This window comes from Lepus europaeus, chromosome 7, assembly GCF_033115175.1.
Source record: "Lepus europaeus isolate LE1 chromosome 7, mLepTim1.pri, whole genome shotgun sequence".
Classification (NCBI taxonomy): domain Eukaryota; kingdom Metazoa; phylum Chordata; class Mammalia; order Lagomorpha; family Leporidae; genus Lepus; species Lepus europaeus.
In genome coordinates this window covers 15,823,914-15,843,537 of record NC_084833.1, presented here as the reverse complement: position 1 = coordinate 15,843,537, position 19,624 = coordinate 15,823,914, and the positions used below count along the sequence as shown (strand labels likewise).

General features: G+C 37.2%; 2 protein-coding genes across 2 annotated transcripts; one reads left to right on the top strand and one right to left on the bottom strand.

The window, feature by feature from the left end:
- Window positions 1-8,904: 8,904 nt before the first annotated feature.
- LOC133763661 (olfactory receptor 5I1-like) lies at window positions 8,905-9,849 on the top strand. The gene has a single exon (XM_062197457.1). It carries the CDS (start codon window positions 8,905-8,907, stop codon window positions 9,847-9,849), a length of 945 nt encoding a protein of 314 aa, XP_062053441.1.
- Window positions 9,850-14,683: 4,834 nt separating this feature from the next.
- LOC133763660 (olfactory receptor 5AP2-like) lies at window positions 14,684-15,622 on the bottom strand. Its single transcript, XM_062197456.1, has one exon. It carries the CDS (start codon window positions 15,620-15,622, stop codon window positions 14,684-14,686), a length of 939 nt encoding a protein of 312 aa, XP_062053440.1.
- Window positions 15,623-19,624: the final 4,002 nt, after the last annotated feature.

The window sequence follows — 19,624 nt, the reverse complement described above, 5'->3', positions numbered from 1 at the left end:
CAGTAGCTTCTAATGTCATTTTCCATGATGTTTTTGAGGTGAACTTTTCTTATATAATGTTACTATACTTAAACATTTATTGAAAGCAAAAGGGTGATTCAGCTTTGATTATTGCCTGGATTAATTATGTCCAAAAAGTTTTCATATGAAAATGTCTTTCTGAGTCATTATAAACATCAATCGTGGCCGGCACCATGGCTCAATAGGCTAATCCTCCGCCTGCGGCGCCGGCACACCGGGTTCTAGTCCTGGTCGGGGCACCAGATTCTGTCCCGGTCGCTCCTCTTCCTGTCCAGCTCTCTGCTGTGGCCCAGGAGTGCAGTGGAGGATGGCCCAAGTCCTTGGGCCCTGCACCTGCATGGGAGACCAGGAGAAGCACCTGGCTCCTGGCTTCGGATCAGTGCGGTGCGTCGGTCCCATGGCAGCAGCCATTGAGGGGTGAGAAGAAGGAAGACCTTTCTCTCTGTCTCTCTCTCTCTCTCACTGTCCACCCTGCCTGTCAAAAAAAAAATCAATCGTTATCATTAAAATTAATATAAATCACTGTTAATTATATAAGTAAAAATTAATATGGCTTTTAGGATAAATATGTATCATTTACTTTTATTTTATCTTCATTATATAGAATTTGAATGATTTTCCTCACACCATTAATCCAAAAAATATTTGTTACCCTCTGACAATAGAACTGTAAAGCAACTCAGATGCTACAGTTAATGTTATCATACACTGAATTAAGACCAAAAATGAGCATTTTATAATAATCACAGTAGCTGTAATTCTGTATATATAGAAAATAGATATTAACTTCTCAGGCTGTAAAAGCCCATTTTAATATAGTTTTTTACCAGTGATTTGATTAAAGATTTATTTAGTTATTTAAAAGTCAGAGTTACACAGAGAGAGGAGAGGCAGAGAGAGAGAGAGAGGTCTTCCATCTGATGGTTCACTCCCCAATTGGCTGCAATGGCCGGAGCTGTGCCGATCTGAAGCCAGGGGCCAAGAGTTTCTTCTGGGTCTCCCACCCGGGTGCAGGGGCCCAGGGAGTTGGTTCATCTTCTACTGCTTTCCCAGGCCATAGTAGAGAGCTGGATTGGAAGTGGAGCAGCCAGATCTCGAACCGGTGCCCATATGGGATGCCAGTGCTTCAGGCCAGGGTGTTAACACACTGTGCCATGGCACTGGCCCCACAGTCATAGTATTTTATATGAATAACTTCTGGTTGGAAAATTGAAGTTAGGTTGTGCTTATAACATGAATAAGGCACTGAATGGATTTACAAGTGTATAACAGGGTTGAGATTTTTTTTTAAATGTAAAGGGAACAAATTTCATATATAGATTTTTTAAGATCTACTTTTATATATTTGAAAAGAGGAATTACAGAGGGAGAGAGAGGCAGAGAGATAAAGGTTTCCCAAATGATGGTTCACTCCCCAAATGGCCACAACCGCCAAGGCTAGGCCAGGCCAAAGCCAGGAGCCAGGAGCTTCTTCCAGGTCTCCCATGTGGGTGCAGAGTCCCAAGCATTTGGCCATCTTCTGCTGCTTTCCAGGTGCATTGGCAGGGAATTGGAATGGAAGTGAAACCGTTGGGACTGGGACAGGTGCCCATTTGTGATGCTGGAGCTGATCCCCATATATATAGTTTTAAGAGCACAATGATACTTTCTGCCCCCCACACACTCTCCCTCACTCTCCCACCCCCTTTCATTCTTCCTTTCTTATTTTTCTTTAAATTTTTACACTTATGCACTTTCAGTTTACTTTATAATCACAAGCTTAACCCTCCACTAAATAAAGAATTCGACAAGCAGCAAGTAGAAAAACCACTGTTCCACAAGAGTATGTCACAGGTGAGTTTTTGAATTTTAAGATGAAGGTAAAAGAAAAAGCTTTCACCTTGGCTCCTGAATCTGAACAGGATCCCTCAATTTTGGTGCTACTGATATTTCTGAGGCAAATGATTCTGTGCCAGGACTAGAATGTTAGTGTGTATCCTATGAATTACAAGATCTTTACTAGCATTCTAGGCTTCTACCCATTGGATGTCAGTGTAGTGCCCCTCATTTGTGATAAGTGAAAATGTCTCCAGACATTGCCAGATCTCTGCTGGAGGGCAAACTTCCCACAGGTGGAGCCACTGGATACTGCTTTAACATAGGAGAGCCCTAGTCTCTTCCAATAAAGCTCCACTATTGAAATTCCCTGCATTTAAGAAGTTTACTCACCTCCCTCACTATGCTCATCTTAGTCAGACACTAATTTGCTCTTCCTCCAGAATCCAAAATGTGTATTTAACAGATCACAGATTTCAGGACTTCAAGCACATGATAACTTTCAGTTTAGTGTGGATAACCATCAGTCTCCGTATCACATTAAGTTATCGGTGTGATTTTCATTTCCAAAGGCTCACTGTCATGTTAGCAAAAAGAAGGTTTGCTTTTTATCAGCTTCATGCACAGAAGATTAAGAATTGTGCTTCTCTTCCCTCACAGTGATACATCACAATAACTCCCCAGCTTACTTAGTGAGATAACCCAGGCACACTGCGTGCTTCTAGACAGGTGTAAAAGCAACCATTCACAAATCATTTTTGCATCATTTTTGGATACACATCCTGGAACATACATACACATATTTTATTGTGTCCCCATGTATATATATATATATATGAAGAATTAGGTACAAAATTGAATTAAATGGTAAGTTTATTTTGATGCAAAATCTTTGGAAGTACACACTTTTTTTTTTAACAAAACCCATTTTTCATGAACTTTTCAAGTACCTTTCTCTCTCTTGTGTATGTGTATATATATACATACATATGCATAGATCTGCTTCTGTGTATGTATTTATGAAATAATATGTATACCTCTGACTTAAAAACTGAAGAAATCAACATACATTTCTAATTCTCTTACTAATATTACCTTAGACTTCCTGTAAGAATGTGCATTCTTCTATTTTTGTGAATCTCTTTCTTTGCAACCAGTAGGAAGTGTTCATGACCAGTCATCAACCAAGACACGTGGAGCTAGAGGTCAAAAGCATGGCAGACAGCTGGAAACAGATAAATACCTGACATTACATTGTTTTGAACATTTGCATCCTCTCTCAAATTTCCTACATCCACATTTTTAAAGTAATATCAGCCAAAATTCTTGCTTATATTTAAGCCATTGTAAAATCATATGCTGCTACTTTCAAGCAAAAGATGACTAACACATCTTACATATGTCCTCTTTATTAATTAATGTTCAAGTTCCTTGAAGCTGATTCTAAGGCAATTTTAGAAATATACCCTCAGATGTAATATGCATTTCCAACCTTACTTATCTTTGTTTTGTTAGGCTATATATGCTTTCTAAACCTCTTTTTCAATTCCCCATTTATGCCATGGACTTTCCCTTGTAAATGATTGTATTTTCCCCTACTGTCTCTCATTCTTTATACTATTCTTGACAAAGTTTTAATGCACAGTTAAGGTCAGTCTCCCCTTCTCTGCTTTTGACCTTGAATGATGCCTGAAACAAAATATTCACAAAGTAAATATAAGTGTTGAAGAAGATTTTCTGACATAATATCGTTTTGTGTGACTAGAATTTAATTTGAATATGGATGTAGGGGTAAGCAGTTAGACTAGCAGTTGAGATGCTCCTTAGGATGCTTACATCTCACATTGGAAAGCCTGGCTTTGAGTCCCAGCTCTGCTCCCAATTCCAGCTTCCTGCTAATGTGAATCTGGAAGACATCAGGTGATTCCATTAGTTGTGCTCCTGATATCCCTGAAGGAGATCCAGATTGATTTCCTGACCCCTGATGTAGGCCTGGCCCAGCCCCAGCTGCTGCGAGTATGTGTAGAGTCACCCAGCAGATGAGACTTCTTTCCCAAATGTCTGTATCTCTGCCATCAAATTGATACAATTAAAATTTTAATAATAATAATGCAGTATATCACAGTACATATCAGAGTAAGTAAATTAGTCATTATTGGTTTTCCTTTAACATGTCGACTCTGAAGATCTAGTTCTCACTTCTTAGATATGAATGCTTTGTTTCTTTTCAATTTATTCCACTGTCAGTTGACTTAGAATATTGTGACAATTATTTGATAAATTATTTTGAGTTGGTTAAACCAAATTAGAAAATAAGTGCCATAATCTAACTTTATACATAGTAATTTATCATGTTGAAAGCCTAAATAACCATAAGTAGTTTCAACATGTAGAAAAACACATTACCTCATTGTATTTTGTTTAATAAATCCCTGGGTGGAATTCTTTAATTGTTCACATGTCTTTTTCCTCTGAGAATTTGGATATATGAGTTTGAGTTCCTGGTATCTTTTGGAAGATCTAAAAGTTGATCTCAAAAGCCTGAAAGCAACATATAAAAGAATAGCTTCCACTGAGCAATCGCAGCCTTCTTAAGGGAGGCACAAAATTCTTCTGTCAATGTAGAAGACCTGTTCCAAGGGATTATGATCAATATTGCAATGGATTGATTTTTGTGTTGTTATTCTGGAAGTGCTAACTTTGTTCTGTGGGAACTGAACTGAGATATACTACAGCAGAGTAGGAAGATGATTGAAAGCAGAGTAGTGACTTGGTGAGTATTCTCAGCATAATTCCAGCATATTACAGTTGGATAGGATTTTATGTGCATATTTCCTTCTATTCAGTTTTTTTTTTCCACACAGGAAACTGATGTTTTAAGAGTAAACTTGCCGGTGCTGGCGCCGTGGCTCACTAGGTTAATCCTCCGGCTGCAACACTGGCATCCCATGTGGTCGCCGAATTCTAGTCCCGGTTGCTCCTCTTCCAGTCTGGCTCTCTGCTGTGGCCCATGAGGGCAGTGGAGGATGGCCCAAGTGCTTGGGCCCTGCACCCGCATGGGAGACCAGGAAGAAGCACCTGGCTCCTGGCTTCAGATCAGCACAGCACCAGCTGTGGCAGCCATTTGGGGAGTGAACCAGTAGAAGGAAGACCTTTCTCTTTCTCTCTCTCTCTCTGTCTATAACTCTACCTGTTAAATAAATTAAAAAAAGAGTAAACATTCCTAGAATACATTTTTTAAATCTTCAATTTGTTTCCCATGAAAACACTAAAAACAACAAGTAAGCATTCATAGCACATGCTATTCTTAAAATAATCCTCAGCATTATTATAAAAGATGTTGTTGCACTCATGCTTTGGATCTTGCTAATCTTTTGTTTCCTGTAGTCATTTCCCTTCGACTGATCCATTTGGCTTTCATTTTTGATTTTGCATCGTGTAGTTTGTCAGTTCTGAAGCATGGGACGTCCTTGAAAGAATAATACTACTAATATTTCCTGTATTAAGTTGGTATCTTTGCCACCTTTAATTCTGAGTTTGATATAAAAATATTTTAACCAAAGAAATGGTTTTTCTCCAGTGGTCTAGCCCCCAATATTATTTAAGCATTTTTCTTAAAGATGCCTACTTCAATGCCTACTTTTTAAGAGCCATTAATTATAATCACAAAATAGAAAACTATCAACAAGAACTCCCTCTAACCTTCATTTGCTAGCCACTTGTATAATCATATTTTCTCCTTAGCTACACAGCAGGGCTATGGCTCTGTTTATTAGTTTTCAGTAATGTTTTATTTTATTGTATATCTGGAAGCATGGATGATATTTTAAGGTATAGTTTAGCTAGGAAGAGTACATGGTAAAAGGAGAAGCAAGTCAAGAAGAAGCCCTGGGAAAGTACTACCATATGTGCAGGAAATTGAGTTGGCTCATATTGAGATTAGCAAAGATCAAACAGGCAGCTAAAAGAGGTAGGGATTTTAAGTTTTAAAGGAATCTATTAACATGTATGGTACATATTTATGGCTCACAGTGTGACGTTCAACACATGTAAACAATATGTATGATCAAATCATTTCCCCCTTCCTGGCATTATTTTATGATTTGAGCCCTGGTGTACCTATTTTCAATTTACTTATAAATTACATAATAGATTATTGTGAGCTTCAGTCACTTATTCCTTAGAGTAGAAACGTATTCTTTCTATCTAATTCTGAATTGGTGCCTATAATCTAATATATTCCTATCACCCCATGCCCTTCCCAATCTCTAATAATTACTCGTGCTTTGACATTGAATTTTTAAGAAGATTTATTGATTTATGTATTTAAAAGGCAGAGTGACAGAGGGAGAGGAGAGGGGGGAAGGAGAGAGAGAGAGCAAGCGAGAGAAATACATTCCATTGACAATTTCAGTTTCACTCCCAGATTTCCACAATATCCAAGGTTGGGACAGGCCAAAGTCAAGAAATTCATCCATGTCTTCCTTGTAGGCCACAGGAGCACAAATACTTGAGTCATCATCCACTGCCTTACCAGGCTCATTAGCAGGAAGCTGGATTGAAAGCAGAGTAGCTGGGACTTGAACCAGCACTTTGATATTGAAAGCTGGCATTGAAAATAGAGGGTGGACCTGGTTCACCACCATGCTGATCCCTTTCAGACTTAATTCTTGCAACTTCCACATTTGAGAGAGAATATGCCTTTGTCTTTATGTGTCCGACTTATCTCACATAACATGATGTCCAATTCCATCCATTTTGCAGCAAATGACATATCCCAATATTTTACACAGCTGAATAATATTCCATTGTGTATTTATAACATGCTTTCTTTATCCATTTATCTTATTGTTGTTCACCTTGGTTTATCTCCAATATTTGTTGTTGTGACTAATGCTACAATATGCATGGTGGTACAGGTAACTTTCTAATATAATGATTTCATGTTTTTGGATTGATACCCAATAGTGGGATCTATCTTTCATGTGGAAGTTCTTATTATAGTTTTTTAAGTACTCTATATTGTTTTCCATACTAACTGTACTACTTAAATTCTTATATGGGGGTTTAATGAAAGAAGTCATCACACGGTGCAGGGAAATAAAAGTATCTCACATATTTAAAAGTATTTGAATTTGGCATCTAGGATGCAGTTTGAAATTTTTAAAAAGAAATGGACTTTAATTGAATTGCCAGAAAAAAATCCTATCTCAGTAGGCTGAATTGAGAATGTGAAAACCTGAGGAGATGCCTATAAGGACACATCAAAATGAAACTAGTGAAAATAAAGGGAAGTGGATGATACAGGATTATGTTTTAAAAATGAAATCTTCTTCAACATTCTGCATTGAAAATTATGGCAGAACAATTAGTGCTAATGGTTTAAGTGACTTAATTGACCATAGGATGACCTGATGAAAAGATTGAGAGTATTCATGTTTGTTATATTTTTGTCTAGCAAAATATAAATTATTTTCCAGGAGTGAGAAGAAAGTTGAATAGTAGAGTATTAAACAGAGTAGTAAAGATTTGAAAGTGAAAGTTTGAAGCAGCTATCACATGAAGGAAATAGCTCTGTGTAATATGAGGTACCGAAAATAATTATATGTTGTGTGCATGTAGGTACAATTTTAAATTGTTATTCAGTTAATAGAATCATTGTAATTGATACAAAAGAGACAAAAATAGTATGCACAAGTAAATTTATAGATAGGTACAAAATATTTTTCTCACAGAGATGAGAGAAATCAATTGTCTTTACAGTAGATAAAATGCATATCGTGGACAATATATTTGTATTGGGGTAGATAGTTTACAGAGTAGCACACTACAGCAAGAACAATGAAAAGAAGAAATAAATTATAGGAATAGGTGGTAAGCATATTTCAAAGTGGTTTTTTACACTTTTTCATCATAGAGAATCTGGAAATATTTTTTGGTATCAACAACATACATATCTAGATTGAATATATTAAGGTTGTAAGCATGAGTACTTCTCTAGTTTTATTCATAGCTTGGATTACAGATAAAAGAGAGAGGGAGAGAGGAGGAGAGGGAGAGAGGAGGAGAGGGAGAGGGAGAGGGAGAGGGAGAGGGAGAGGGAGAGGGAGAGGGAGAGGGAGAGGGAGAGGGAGAGGGAGAGGGAGAGGGAAGAAGAAGAAGAAGAAGAAGAAGAAGAAGAAGAAGAAGAAGAAGAAGAAGAAGAAGAAGAAGAAGAAGAAGAAGGGAAAAGAGAGAGACAGAGACAGAGAGAGACAGAGACAGAGAGAAAGAAGAAATTGACCCAGAACTGCTTTATGGTCACTTTACAACAGTAGATATACAAAACAATGAGCATAGTGATGATGTAGAAAAATTATTTAGCACTTATAATTTCATGAGAATGATGATATTATTTTCATATTATGGATGATGAAACTGAGTAATTTGGGCAGTCCAAGATTTTGAAACTCCTGAGTAATAGCTAGGACTCAGCCTTTTAAGTAATTCAGAATTTTTACATCTATTTTATCTGTAGACTTCAAACAAGTCTGAGTTCCTTGGTTCTTCAGAGGGAAAGCCATGCGTCACAGTGATGTACGTAGACATTCTGCTCCTCCAGCCACAGGGTTTCTCCTGGAACAGCAGTGTTTTTATCTATTGCAGAAATAAGCAAAAATAATATGAATGAAAACAGGGAATCTGCATTCAAAGCTTAGGGTTAGCAAAGTTGGTTACACTATCAGTTCACATTGGTGGTAAACAAGAGTTGAAAAAATTAAGGATAGAACCCTGGATTCTAGTTTGCGAATTTGCTTGTTGGTTTTATTTAATCTGAAAAAAATAGCTTTAATGAATACAAATGGTAAATTAGTGATTTGATTTTAAAAATTGAAAAAAACTATTCATTAAACTCCAGTGACTACAGACATGCCTAGTTGCTATTCAAATGTCAGCGTGGATTTAGAATCACTGTTCTATTTATTCTTGAAACTTTACTTTGTTCTTTCCTTTTTCAGTGCCCAGGTTTTGTTATCATTCCCATTATTGCTCTGTCATGACTCCAGAAATGCAGATGAACCATAGACAATGGAGTTGGAGAACGGGACTGTGAAGACGGAATTCATTCTTCTTGGATTTAGCAACCATCCAGAACTTCAGAGTCTTCTTTTTGCTGTGTTCTTTTCCATCTACTCTGTTACCCTGATGGGAAACCTTGGGATGATTTTGTTGATCACAATCAGTCCCCATTTGCACACCCCAATGTACTTTTTCCTCTGCCTTCTGTCTTTTGTAGATGCATGCTACTCGTCTGTCATCGCCCCCAAATTACTTGTGAACCTGTGCTCTGATGAGAAGGTGATTTCTTACAATGGCTGTGCTGCACAGTTATACTTTTTCTGCTCCTTGGTTGACACAGAGTCTTTCCTCTTGGCTGCCATGGCTTATGATCGATACATAGCAATCTGCAACCCACTGCATTACACAGTTGTCATGTCCAAGAGAGTTTGTTGCCAGCTTGCAATTGGAGCATTTCTGGGAGGCACCACAAGCTCAGTTATTCACACCACTAATACTTTCTATCTGACTTTCTGCTCTAAAGAAATTAATCATTTCTTTTGTGATATCTCCCCACTCTTCTCTCTGTCCTGCACTGACACTTACATGCACGACATTATCCTGGTGGTCTTTGCCAGTTTAGTGGAAGCTATCTGTCTCCTAGCAGTTCTTCTTTCTTATATCTGCATTATAGCAGCGATTCTTAGAACAGGGTCTGCCGAGGGAAGAAGAAAAGGCTTCTCCACTTGTGCTTCTCACCTGATAGTAGTCACTATTTACCATGGTACCCTGATCTTCATTTATTTGCGCCCCAGCACAGGTCATTCACTGGACACTGATAAAGTGACTTCTGTATTCTATACATTGATTATACCTATGTTGAATCCACTGATTTATAGTCTAAGAAATAGAGATGTCAAAAATGCCTTTAGAAAAATGATTAATTTGGGCCAATGCTGTCGCACTGCAGATTAAGCTGTGGCCTGCAGCACCAGCATCCCAAATGGGCCACACTTTGAGTCCGGGCTGTTCCACTTCTGATCCAGCTGCCTGTTCATGTGCCTGGAAAGGCAGTGAAAGATGGCCCAAGTCCTTGAGCCCCTGCACCCATGTAGGAGACTCAGAGGAAGCTCCTGGCTTCAGCCTGGTGCAGCCCTGGCCATTGTGGCCATTTGGGGAGTGAACCAGTGGATGGAAGATCTTTCTCACTCTGTAACTCTGCCTTTCAAATAAATAAATAAATATCTTAAAAAAAGAAAAACTATTAACTGAAAATTGCTTTTGTAAGATGTGGTGGAACATGCCTGACAGCTTGAACAAGGTCAGTTATTCACCTTTCGTTCTAACTGCTGGAAAAGTAAATTTAACATAGACATTCCCAATATGTGAGTGATGAGGCCTCAGCCACAGAATAGGCAGGTCCTAACATTAAATGGGGCCTCCTCACTTCACTTATTTCTCTTATATTTTAAACTTGAAAATTCACTCTCTATTGAATCCCCTACATTTCATGCTCTTACTTCATTCACCTTCCCACCCTAAACTTTTATCACAATTACTTTCAAAATGTTTAAGTCATTGATATATAAAAATTCCCTCTTGGTGAGAGAAAAAGTATGCAATTTGTTCAGCGTGTTTGTACATTGATTTAAATTTCCAAGTAACTGTGTGTACATGGGAACTTATCTTTCTGAATCTTACACTAAAAATTCTTCCTCAAACCTTAGCATCTATGTTTTTTGTTGGAATGCTCTGCTAATTTCAGGTGATAGTTCATATTCTAAATATCACTGGAGTGTTGTGTTGTGTTTTTCTTTTAAAGCTCTCATTATTTTATATTTTATTTTGCAGATGTTTGTGTCTGTTGTCTTTTGCCAGAGTTATTCGTTAATTCTTCGTTATATAAACCGTTGCCTCTGTATCATGGTACCTTCTACATTGCATTTATTTATTTATTTATTATTTATTTAGGTTGGTGTTTTTCAAATGTTTATAGAGAGAGAGGGAAAGACACACACACACACACACACAGAGAGAGAGAGAGAGAGAGAGAGAGAGAAAGAAGATAGAGAGAATCTTCCATCTGCTGGTTCACTACCAAATGGTTGCAATGGCCAGGGCAAGGCCAGGCTGAAGCCAGGAGCCAGAAGCTTCTTCCAGGTCTCCCACAGGGGTGAATGGGTCCAAGGACTTATGACACCCTCTTATGCTATCTCAGGTTCATTAGCAGGGAGCTGGTTTGGAAATGGAATAGCAGGGATTTGAACTGGAGCCTATATGGGGTGCTGCCATTACAAGTAGTGGCTTAACCCAGGACATTGCAACACCAGCCCCTCAACTGTATTTTTTGAGGGATTTTTTTTTATAAGCTAAATATGAAGAAGTTTACATTCAATTATTTTAGTTTAGGTTACATGCTTCCAATATGTAGAAATTATTCCTCTTTTAGTGTTTTTCAGTCCTTCTCCAGATTGATTCTGGACTCAAGAGTGACTATTATAAGGTATTGTCACGTACAATTAAAAATAATTTTTATATACTGACTATATTAAACTGTGGCTTATAAACATTTTCTTAAGAATATGTGGAATCTCAAAAAAGTCTTCATTGTGTGCAAATAGGTGACATTTCTGATGTGAGTTCTGTTCTAAAACCATCGATAAGAAGTGAAGCATATGAATGGTGGAATTGTAAAGTAGCTAGCTGGCGGGGCATGGTTTGCAGAGAAGGTATGACTGGAACATATGTTTACAGAGTGTTAAACTCAAAGCTGAGGTTTAATAGTAGGAGAGAAGGTAAACTAGAGCGGAAGCCTTTTGGTTAATCTAGGTCATTATTCCATTCACTGCAGTGGATGTGTTTTTCCAATATGGGATTTGTCTATACAGGTCAATGGTGAGGTAGGGCAATGACTAATGTGGACTTTCAATAGTGAAGACGAGAATGATATCCTGAGACTGATAGGAACTAAATGCTTCGTCCTAAATACTGACCAGGAAATATACTGTAACATGTAGGGGTTTATCCCAATAGTTCCTTTGTAGCTAAGGGTGCCATTGCAGCTATACCCTCGGGAGAGGGCCACAAAGGATAATGCAAAATGAGGCACTCTGAGATTAATTATTCAAAATCACTTATCAGAAATGTGCAATCTGGGACTCAGATCAGTTAGCAAGGTTGCACACATCTGTCCTGAACACGGTCATGGTGTGGTCAGCACGGGTAGCCATGGGGAAGTTTCTATTCAGTTCTAATCCGGGGTGAAGACCGAGTTAGGATAAAAGTCCCAAAGTGGCTCTACGGCCATCTACAAACCTGGCCTGTAGCTGGAATCTGTAGCTGGAATGTCCAAGTAGGTGAGCAGACCCTAAGAGGAACAGACAGAACATGGAGCCTGGAGGCTACGTTTCATGATGTGTTGCTATGAACAATCCCATCATTTTAATAGCACCAAGAGATTCACCACCATAGTTGGTTCAGTATGAGCTCAGAAAGCTTCCAGACCAATATCATGTGTATCTATATACACTGGATGGATGGACAGATAGACAGTCATTAAACCTGTGCAAGAGATGAGGAAACTGAAACCTAGCTATGATCACATAGCTGACAAGTCAATGACAGATTTGCACCCATGTATGTCTCACTTTAAAGTCCAAGCTTGTATCTTAAACTTTCTTTCATGTTTATCATTTTCTTAAAAGTAAAAGAATTCCACAACATGATGGATTCCTGACAATGTGTAAAGACTATTAAATCATTATTGTCAAAGGGAAAAATAATTAAAAAATAACCAACAAATCCATTTTTCCTTTCACACATATATATGAATGATGGGCACTGAAGTGAATTTTATATAACATGAATATGTTTAATTTGTATAAATATGAATATATTCAATATATTTCCAATAAAATATATGGAGTTTAAAAGGGATTTGGACAATAATTGAGAAAGCCTAATAAATGATGTATTCTATGAAAAACAATATGTTATTTGAGATTTAGAGGAAATAATATTTAAGAGAGAGGAAAATACTTGTTTGTGTTTTGAACTCTGATCACTCAGTCAGTAATGACAAATGTTTGTTTTCATATATTGTTTCTTTCCTAAGATATTCTGAATTATCTAGTTCTCAGCAGACTTACCGGCAAATGAGACATTGAATAGTACTTAAAAAGTTTGTGGAAAATGGAAGGAAAAGATGTTTGCTTTGCCACAATTTATTTTAAAATCCCATGAACATAAGAAGTCTTCAAAGAGTTAACCAAAAATGTGTATTTAAAAAAAACTGCATAGATTTAAAAATTATTACTAGAAACAAGCTTATATTTTAATTTCAAATTTTCCATAATCCTTAGAAGTACCCTTGTAAAATTAAGGTAGAAGAGTCATATGAAAAGCTTTTATAACCCTCCATGTTCTTTTCATGAAAACAATCTAAAATAAAATAATTTTGAAAAACTGAAATTCTGTATGTTTCATTACATAGTTAATTGCTTAGTGATTACAATGAGAAAATATATGCAATCATACTAATTAAATTATATATTAAATATATTAATCTGTTACCTAATGTCCAACCACTCAGAAATCATCACTTTTAATGTTCTTTTTCAAATAGAACTCCAGTTTATTCTTCAGATACACAGAGAGAAATTATAAATCATTATAAAGGAAATATCAATACAAATACTATTTTCTCAGCTCAGTATAGGAATATTCATGTTAATAACTCTTCCTTTACAACTAAAATTTATCAGTTGCTCAGTTGTTTTTATTTTAATTACATCCTAAATACTTCTAATTCTAGAAACTCATGAAAGGAGACAGGTGCCTTCAAAGAGGGTTCAGATCCCTCTCCATTAGCTTCTGCATGTGTAACTGCTTTGCAGGTGTCGAGAGCACCACATCTGTTCTGCAGGATGAGAGCAGGAAGGGACGTGCACAGCCTGGTGCTACAACTCTGAGGTGCAATAAAAACCTGGAGCTGCCAGTTCTTGGATGTCTGCTGATAGAATTGAGGCAGACTGATGAGAAATAGATTCAAGAGAAGTTTTTTTTATATCAAATGATCCATATGTCTGATAATTTATTTCTACCTAGGACACAAGACAAGAAGAGGTACAGGCAGGTTCCATCTAAGGCAAACCTATTGTAAAAGGAAAGGGAATTTTCTCCTGATTAATATACAAATGATCTTTTAACACCAGTTTTGCAGGGGACATTTAATTGTTTATTGAGTGACTTTTTAATTGATATCCCAGAGTCATGCATTATAGACAAATAATGGTGAACAAGGTATGTGAGGATGCTTCCTCTATGTAACTCTTGAATCTAAGACAGGAGATTATCTCTTTATTCTTATTAATTTACTACTTATTCTAAGAGTAACAACGGAGCATTTATATGCTGATACTTGTGCATAGGAGGAACATGACTAAGTCTGATTCTTTAAAACTTCCTTTTGGCAGAGAATCTATACCCATTAAACTTATTTTACTAAGCTGGAAACTGAAGGATGGTATATTGAATTGTAGTGGGAAAAGGGACTTCCCCATAGCCCAAGCATAGAGGTACAAAAAGACCTCGTCGGAAACACAGCACAATGAACCTGTTTCTGTTCTTATTAGTTTAGAGGGAAGGAAGACAAAAATTTCTGCTTCCTATGCTCAGTTTAGGTGCAATTGAAATAACTGAAAATATCTGGGAGATTGTACTGGCAAAATTATGGGAACTTGTGCCAAAGTAATTGTACCTGAACTTTAATACTCAGAACCCTTAGGTAATTTCAGATGGAAAGCCAGTTTCATCCAGAAGAGAGTGTAGTGCTGATCGCTTTCTTCAGGGCAGCTTTCACATCCTTGTTCCTTAAGCTATAGATCAGTGGGTTTAACATAGGGATGACAACGGTGTAGAAAACAGAGGCCATTTTGTCTGTGTCCATTGAGTAACTTGAGCTGGGTCGGAAATACATGAATAGGAGAGTTCCATGAAATACAGCTACAGCCGTTAAATGGGAGGCACATGTAGAGAAGGCTTTGTGCCTGCCTTCGGCTGACTTCATCCTAAGGATGGTCGCTATGATACAACTATAGGAGAGTAGGACAGTGACGATGCTGCAGCCCACCACACAACCAATGAAAGTGAACATCACTATCTCATTGATGGATGTATCTGAGCCTGAGAGGGCTAGCAAGGGTGGAATGTCACAGAAAAAGTGATTGATGACATTTGAATTGCAGAAGGACAATCGAAATGTGCAGCTAGTATGGATTGCTGAATCCACCAAGCCTACAATGAAGGCAGCAGCCACTAGCTGCATACAGATTCTCCCAGACATGGCAATTGTATAAAGAAGCGGATTGCAAATTGCTACGTAACGATCATAGGCCATGACAGCCAACATGAGACATTCCATGTCTGCAAAAGCCCCAAAAAAATACATCTGAATGGCACATAAATTATATGGAATCCTCTTTTGCTCCAATAAGAAATCAGCCAGCATCTTGGGAGAGACAGTGGAGGAGTAGCAGACATCACAGAAAGACAGACTGCTCAGGAAATAATACATGGGCGTGTGAAGTCTGGAGTCCATCTTGATCAGCAATATCATCCCTAGATTGGCAGTCACAGTTATTCCATAAACAAGGAGGAAGAGAACAAAGAGCCCCAGCTGCACATCTTGCTTGCCAGAGAGTCCTAAGAAGATAAAGTCAGTAAACACAGTGCAGTTTTCAATCCTCATTGCTCAGATCTGGAAATCCCTGGTTGTGAAAGGAGATGGAAGTAGAAGGTTAACATCATTTTACTACATTAACACTTAACCTACTGGGTTAAGAGATTACAGCAAAAAAGAGGTAAGCGATAGCAGGATTATTTAAAGTAAACTGACTTTACCAGTGCAATGCAAATTAATAAGATGACAGTGATAATCATGTTTCTTATATTTGTATCTTACTGTGGAGAAGTTGTAGCACTTTCATCCAAACCAACTGTGTTATTTCTATGGAAAGCTATATAGTACTTATGATTTTTTGGACTACTTCCATTGTGTAGAATAAGAAACTCATGTACTCAAATTCAAGGTAAAAATTCTTACAATCAATTCATCCAGATAGCCATGTTTTCTGACAAAATTGCTACAAATTTTGTAGAAATATTGTTATATCCTGTGATAGAGAAGACATGTAAGTGAGCAGTGTGAGTATAGAGTATGTCCCATTATTTTCTCCTTGTCATCCAAAATTTGGAGTAAACAAAGCCATAGCAGATTCCTATATATAACATCACTCCACTTGCCCAATCTAGCTTCAGTAAGTGAAGCTCCATCCCACTGTTCCTGGGATACAGACTGCCTGTGATTCAGCATTCAGTGGCATAGAAAGTGTGGCGGATGCAGGAGAAGCAGGTGGAAGGGGCTCAGCGAACAATAAGCTGGAGCGGGGAGATAGAACTATGTCAGGGCTAGCCATGCCCTCCTCTGAAATCTACTGATGCCCAGCAGAAATAGAACATTTTCAGCCCAACTACAGGAATACTAGTAGCATAAGCAACAGGGAGCCACAAAAGGCACCACTTTACTGTATGAATCCCTGTGCCCTAATCAACAGGAACACACATGATCTACTCACCAGCAGAGTGTGTAAGAAGTGTGATAACAATGCTTGTATGTTCACAGCCCCATAGCCTCTGAGAGATTGGTTTCTAAACTATGTTCCCCATTCCAGTTTTCCAGAAAGTATTTTGTTTTCTTGGTCCAATATATTTTATTGTTTTTCTCTTAGTCCTTATTTATTTTGTATACCTCTGAAGTCTTCTAACCTTTGCTTAAAAGAGAGTTAATTGTCCTTAGAATACCTGTAGAATTCTAGATCCTATTGTTATATTTTAACTGAAATAATTATACTATACAATGACATACACATCCTCTTATATTCTCTCAATATATAAAAATGTGGACTTGAAAGTAGAAGGAGAACAAAAGCAAAGACAAAAAATGATATCTGAATAAGAATATAATGATCAGTATGTGAGTCTCCAGTACTTTGGCCTAAACTCACTTAAATGTTTATCTCTGTGGATAGATTTTCAAAAATAATTATTTTATTGGTACTATAAGAACATATTAAAATACAGGTAAGAGATTAAAAGTGATAAAATAATGTCTGAGAACCTCAATAACCCATGGTAGTATTTATTGTATTCACTTATAACTATATACCTATTTAAAATGCTAGGGGCTGCTGTTTGCAATGCTGGCATCCCGTATTGGAGTGCCAGTACAAGTTCCGGCTCCTGTGTTACCATTCCAGCTCCCTGCTAACGTGCTCAGAAGGCAGCAGTTGATTGTCCAAGTACTTGGTTCACTGGATGGGATTCCTGGCTCCTGGCTTTGGCCTAACCCCTAGCCCTGGCTATAGAGGTGATTCGGAAAGTGAAACGATGGATGGAAGTTTCTCTCTCTCTCTCTCTCTCTCTCTCTCTCTCTCTCTCTCTTTCTCTCTGACTTTTGAATAAATAAAACTTCAGTTTAAAAAATAAAATAAACATTAATAATAAAAATACATGTTTGCATTAAATTACATAGTCTCCTTTGTTTTGTAACATATTCAGTGGAAAAAAAGGAGAAAGGATTAAATACATATACACAATAAATTAGAAAAATAGCAAGGATATTTTTACCTGATAGAGAATCACCGATTGCTTCGCTGGATGAAGTTCTACCTACTCAAGTGTTCAGCATTGTCCCCTGATTGACCTAGATTATATAACCATCTCTGTGCCTAGTCCCTTGGTGTTTAACTCTTAGTCCCTTAGGAATAAGTAAGAAATATAATAATATGTTTTAACATCTTATATGTTATACAGGTAGGGTAATTGAGACATAATGCAATATTTATATTTTTTTCTTTTGCCTTGATCTAGCTTAATGGCAAAAGCTGTACATAATTAGCAAAAGAGAAATGACTCCAGTCAGCAAGTATTCAATATTTCCTGTTCATCAATAAATCTGTAGGATTTTGTTTTAATTGTATAATGTACTAAACAAGTACACATCCACCCACATTTGCATATGCTTTCATGAACATATATATACAACAAGTTTTCCTTAAATGCATTCACAAAGATGTTTATAAGCAGAACTAATATTGTTAACACACCGCTTAGGTATAACCAGATTTTGTTGTCAATTCTATTGTATTTCTTATATTTAAACAATCCAATTTTTAAAATGACATTAGAAGAACCACATTTTATGTAAGTAATGTCTAGATCCAATAAATTATATTCTATTTACTTGCAATACTTTATTTAATCTATCCTCTGTCATCTGGTTAATATAGAACTCTTCGAATCATAAAATGTCTTATTTGAGTAAAATTATACATATATAATTTATCATATCCTGAAAAATGGACAAAGGTCTTTAACAGACATATCTTTTTTAAAAGATTTATTTATTTCATTTGAAAGGCAGAGTTACAGAAAGGGTGAGGCAGAGAGAAAGAGAGAGAGGTCTTCCATCCACTGTTCATTCCCCAGATGGCTGCAATGGCCGGAGCTGAGATGATCTGAAGCCAGGAGCCAGCAGCTTCCTCCAGGTCACCCACATGGGTGCAGAGGCCCAAGGACTTGGGACATCTTCTACTGCTTTCCCAGGCCACAGTAGAGAGCTGGATTGGAAGTGGAGCAGCCAGGACTCCAACTGGTGTCCATATGGGATGCCAGTACTGCAGTTGACAGCTTTTCCCACTACCCCATATCTCTGGTCTCAATAGACATTTTATAAAAGAAGAAATACAAATGATCATTCAATGTCTTTTTATTTTTGACAATTACATTGGATGATCAAGAGTTTTGTCGGATAATTCAGGTACATTGCCTTACCCACGTTTTTTCAGTAAGCTTAGCCAATGCCCTGAGGTGAAATAGATGAAGTAGGTGGATATCAGGAAAGTACCCAGATACCCAAATCTTTGTAGATTAATAATCTTAGCATCCCTAATATCACAACATCAAAGCTTGAGTTAATTAAACTTTACTATACAGCACACACTCAAATATTTCACATGTGTTGGTTTTTTTCAACTTTTATTTAATAAATATAGATTTCCAAAGTACAACTTTTAAATTATAGCAGCTTTTCCCCCCATAACCTCCCTCCCCCCCACAACCATCTTTAATTATTGGTTGGCTTTCCATTTATTTTTCAATTTGTGTACCAGACATAAAGCAGTTTGACAGATGAGAGCCATAAATCCTACAGTTCTCAAGCAAAGAGTATTCGGTTATATTGCAGACAGTGATTTAATAAAAGGAGTGGTAGAATAATGACTTCAGGAGAATAATATTTATGAGCCATAAAGAGTAGCTTTTAACAAGAATTAAGAATGAAGAAGTGGGAAGAAAATCTGTTTAAGTTAATTGAGTTGAGACTTTCTGGACAGCAATGGAATTTGATGACACTGTTCACCTTGCTCTTTAATCCAGAGTTGTAGAACTTCCTTTCCTCCAAAAAGACATTAGCATGCAATCCACAGGATTTCTATTTCCCAGCCCCTTTGTCTAGAATTCTTCCAAGTCTTCATTTCCCAGCTAGTATCTATTTATTGTTTAGGTCAGAAACTGTCTCCTTTTCAAAGAATCTTTTATTATCTACACTCTATATTTAGATGTCTAGTTCATATGTAGGGTTTTGACTTCATGATATTTCATAGCTTATTGCATATTAAGCTTAATGAATTAG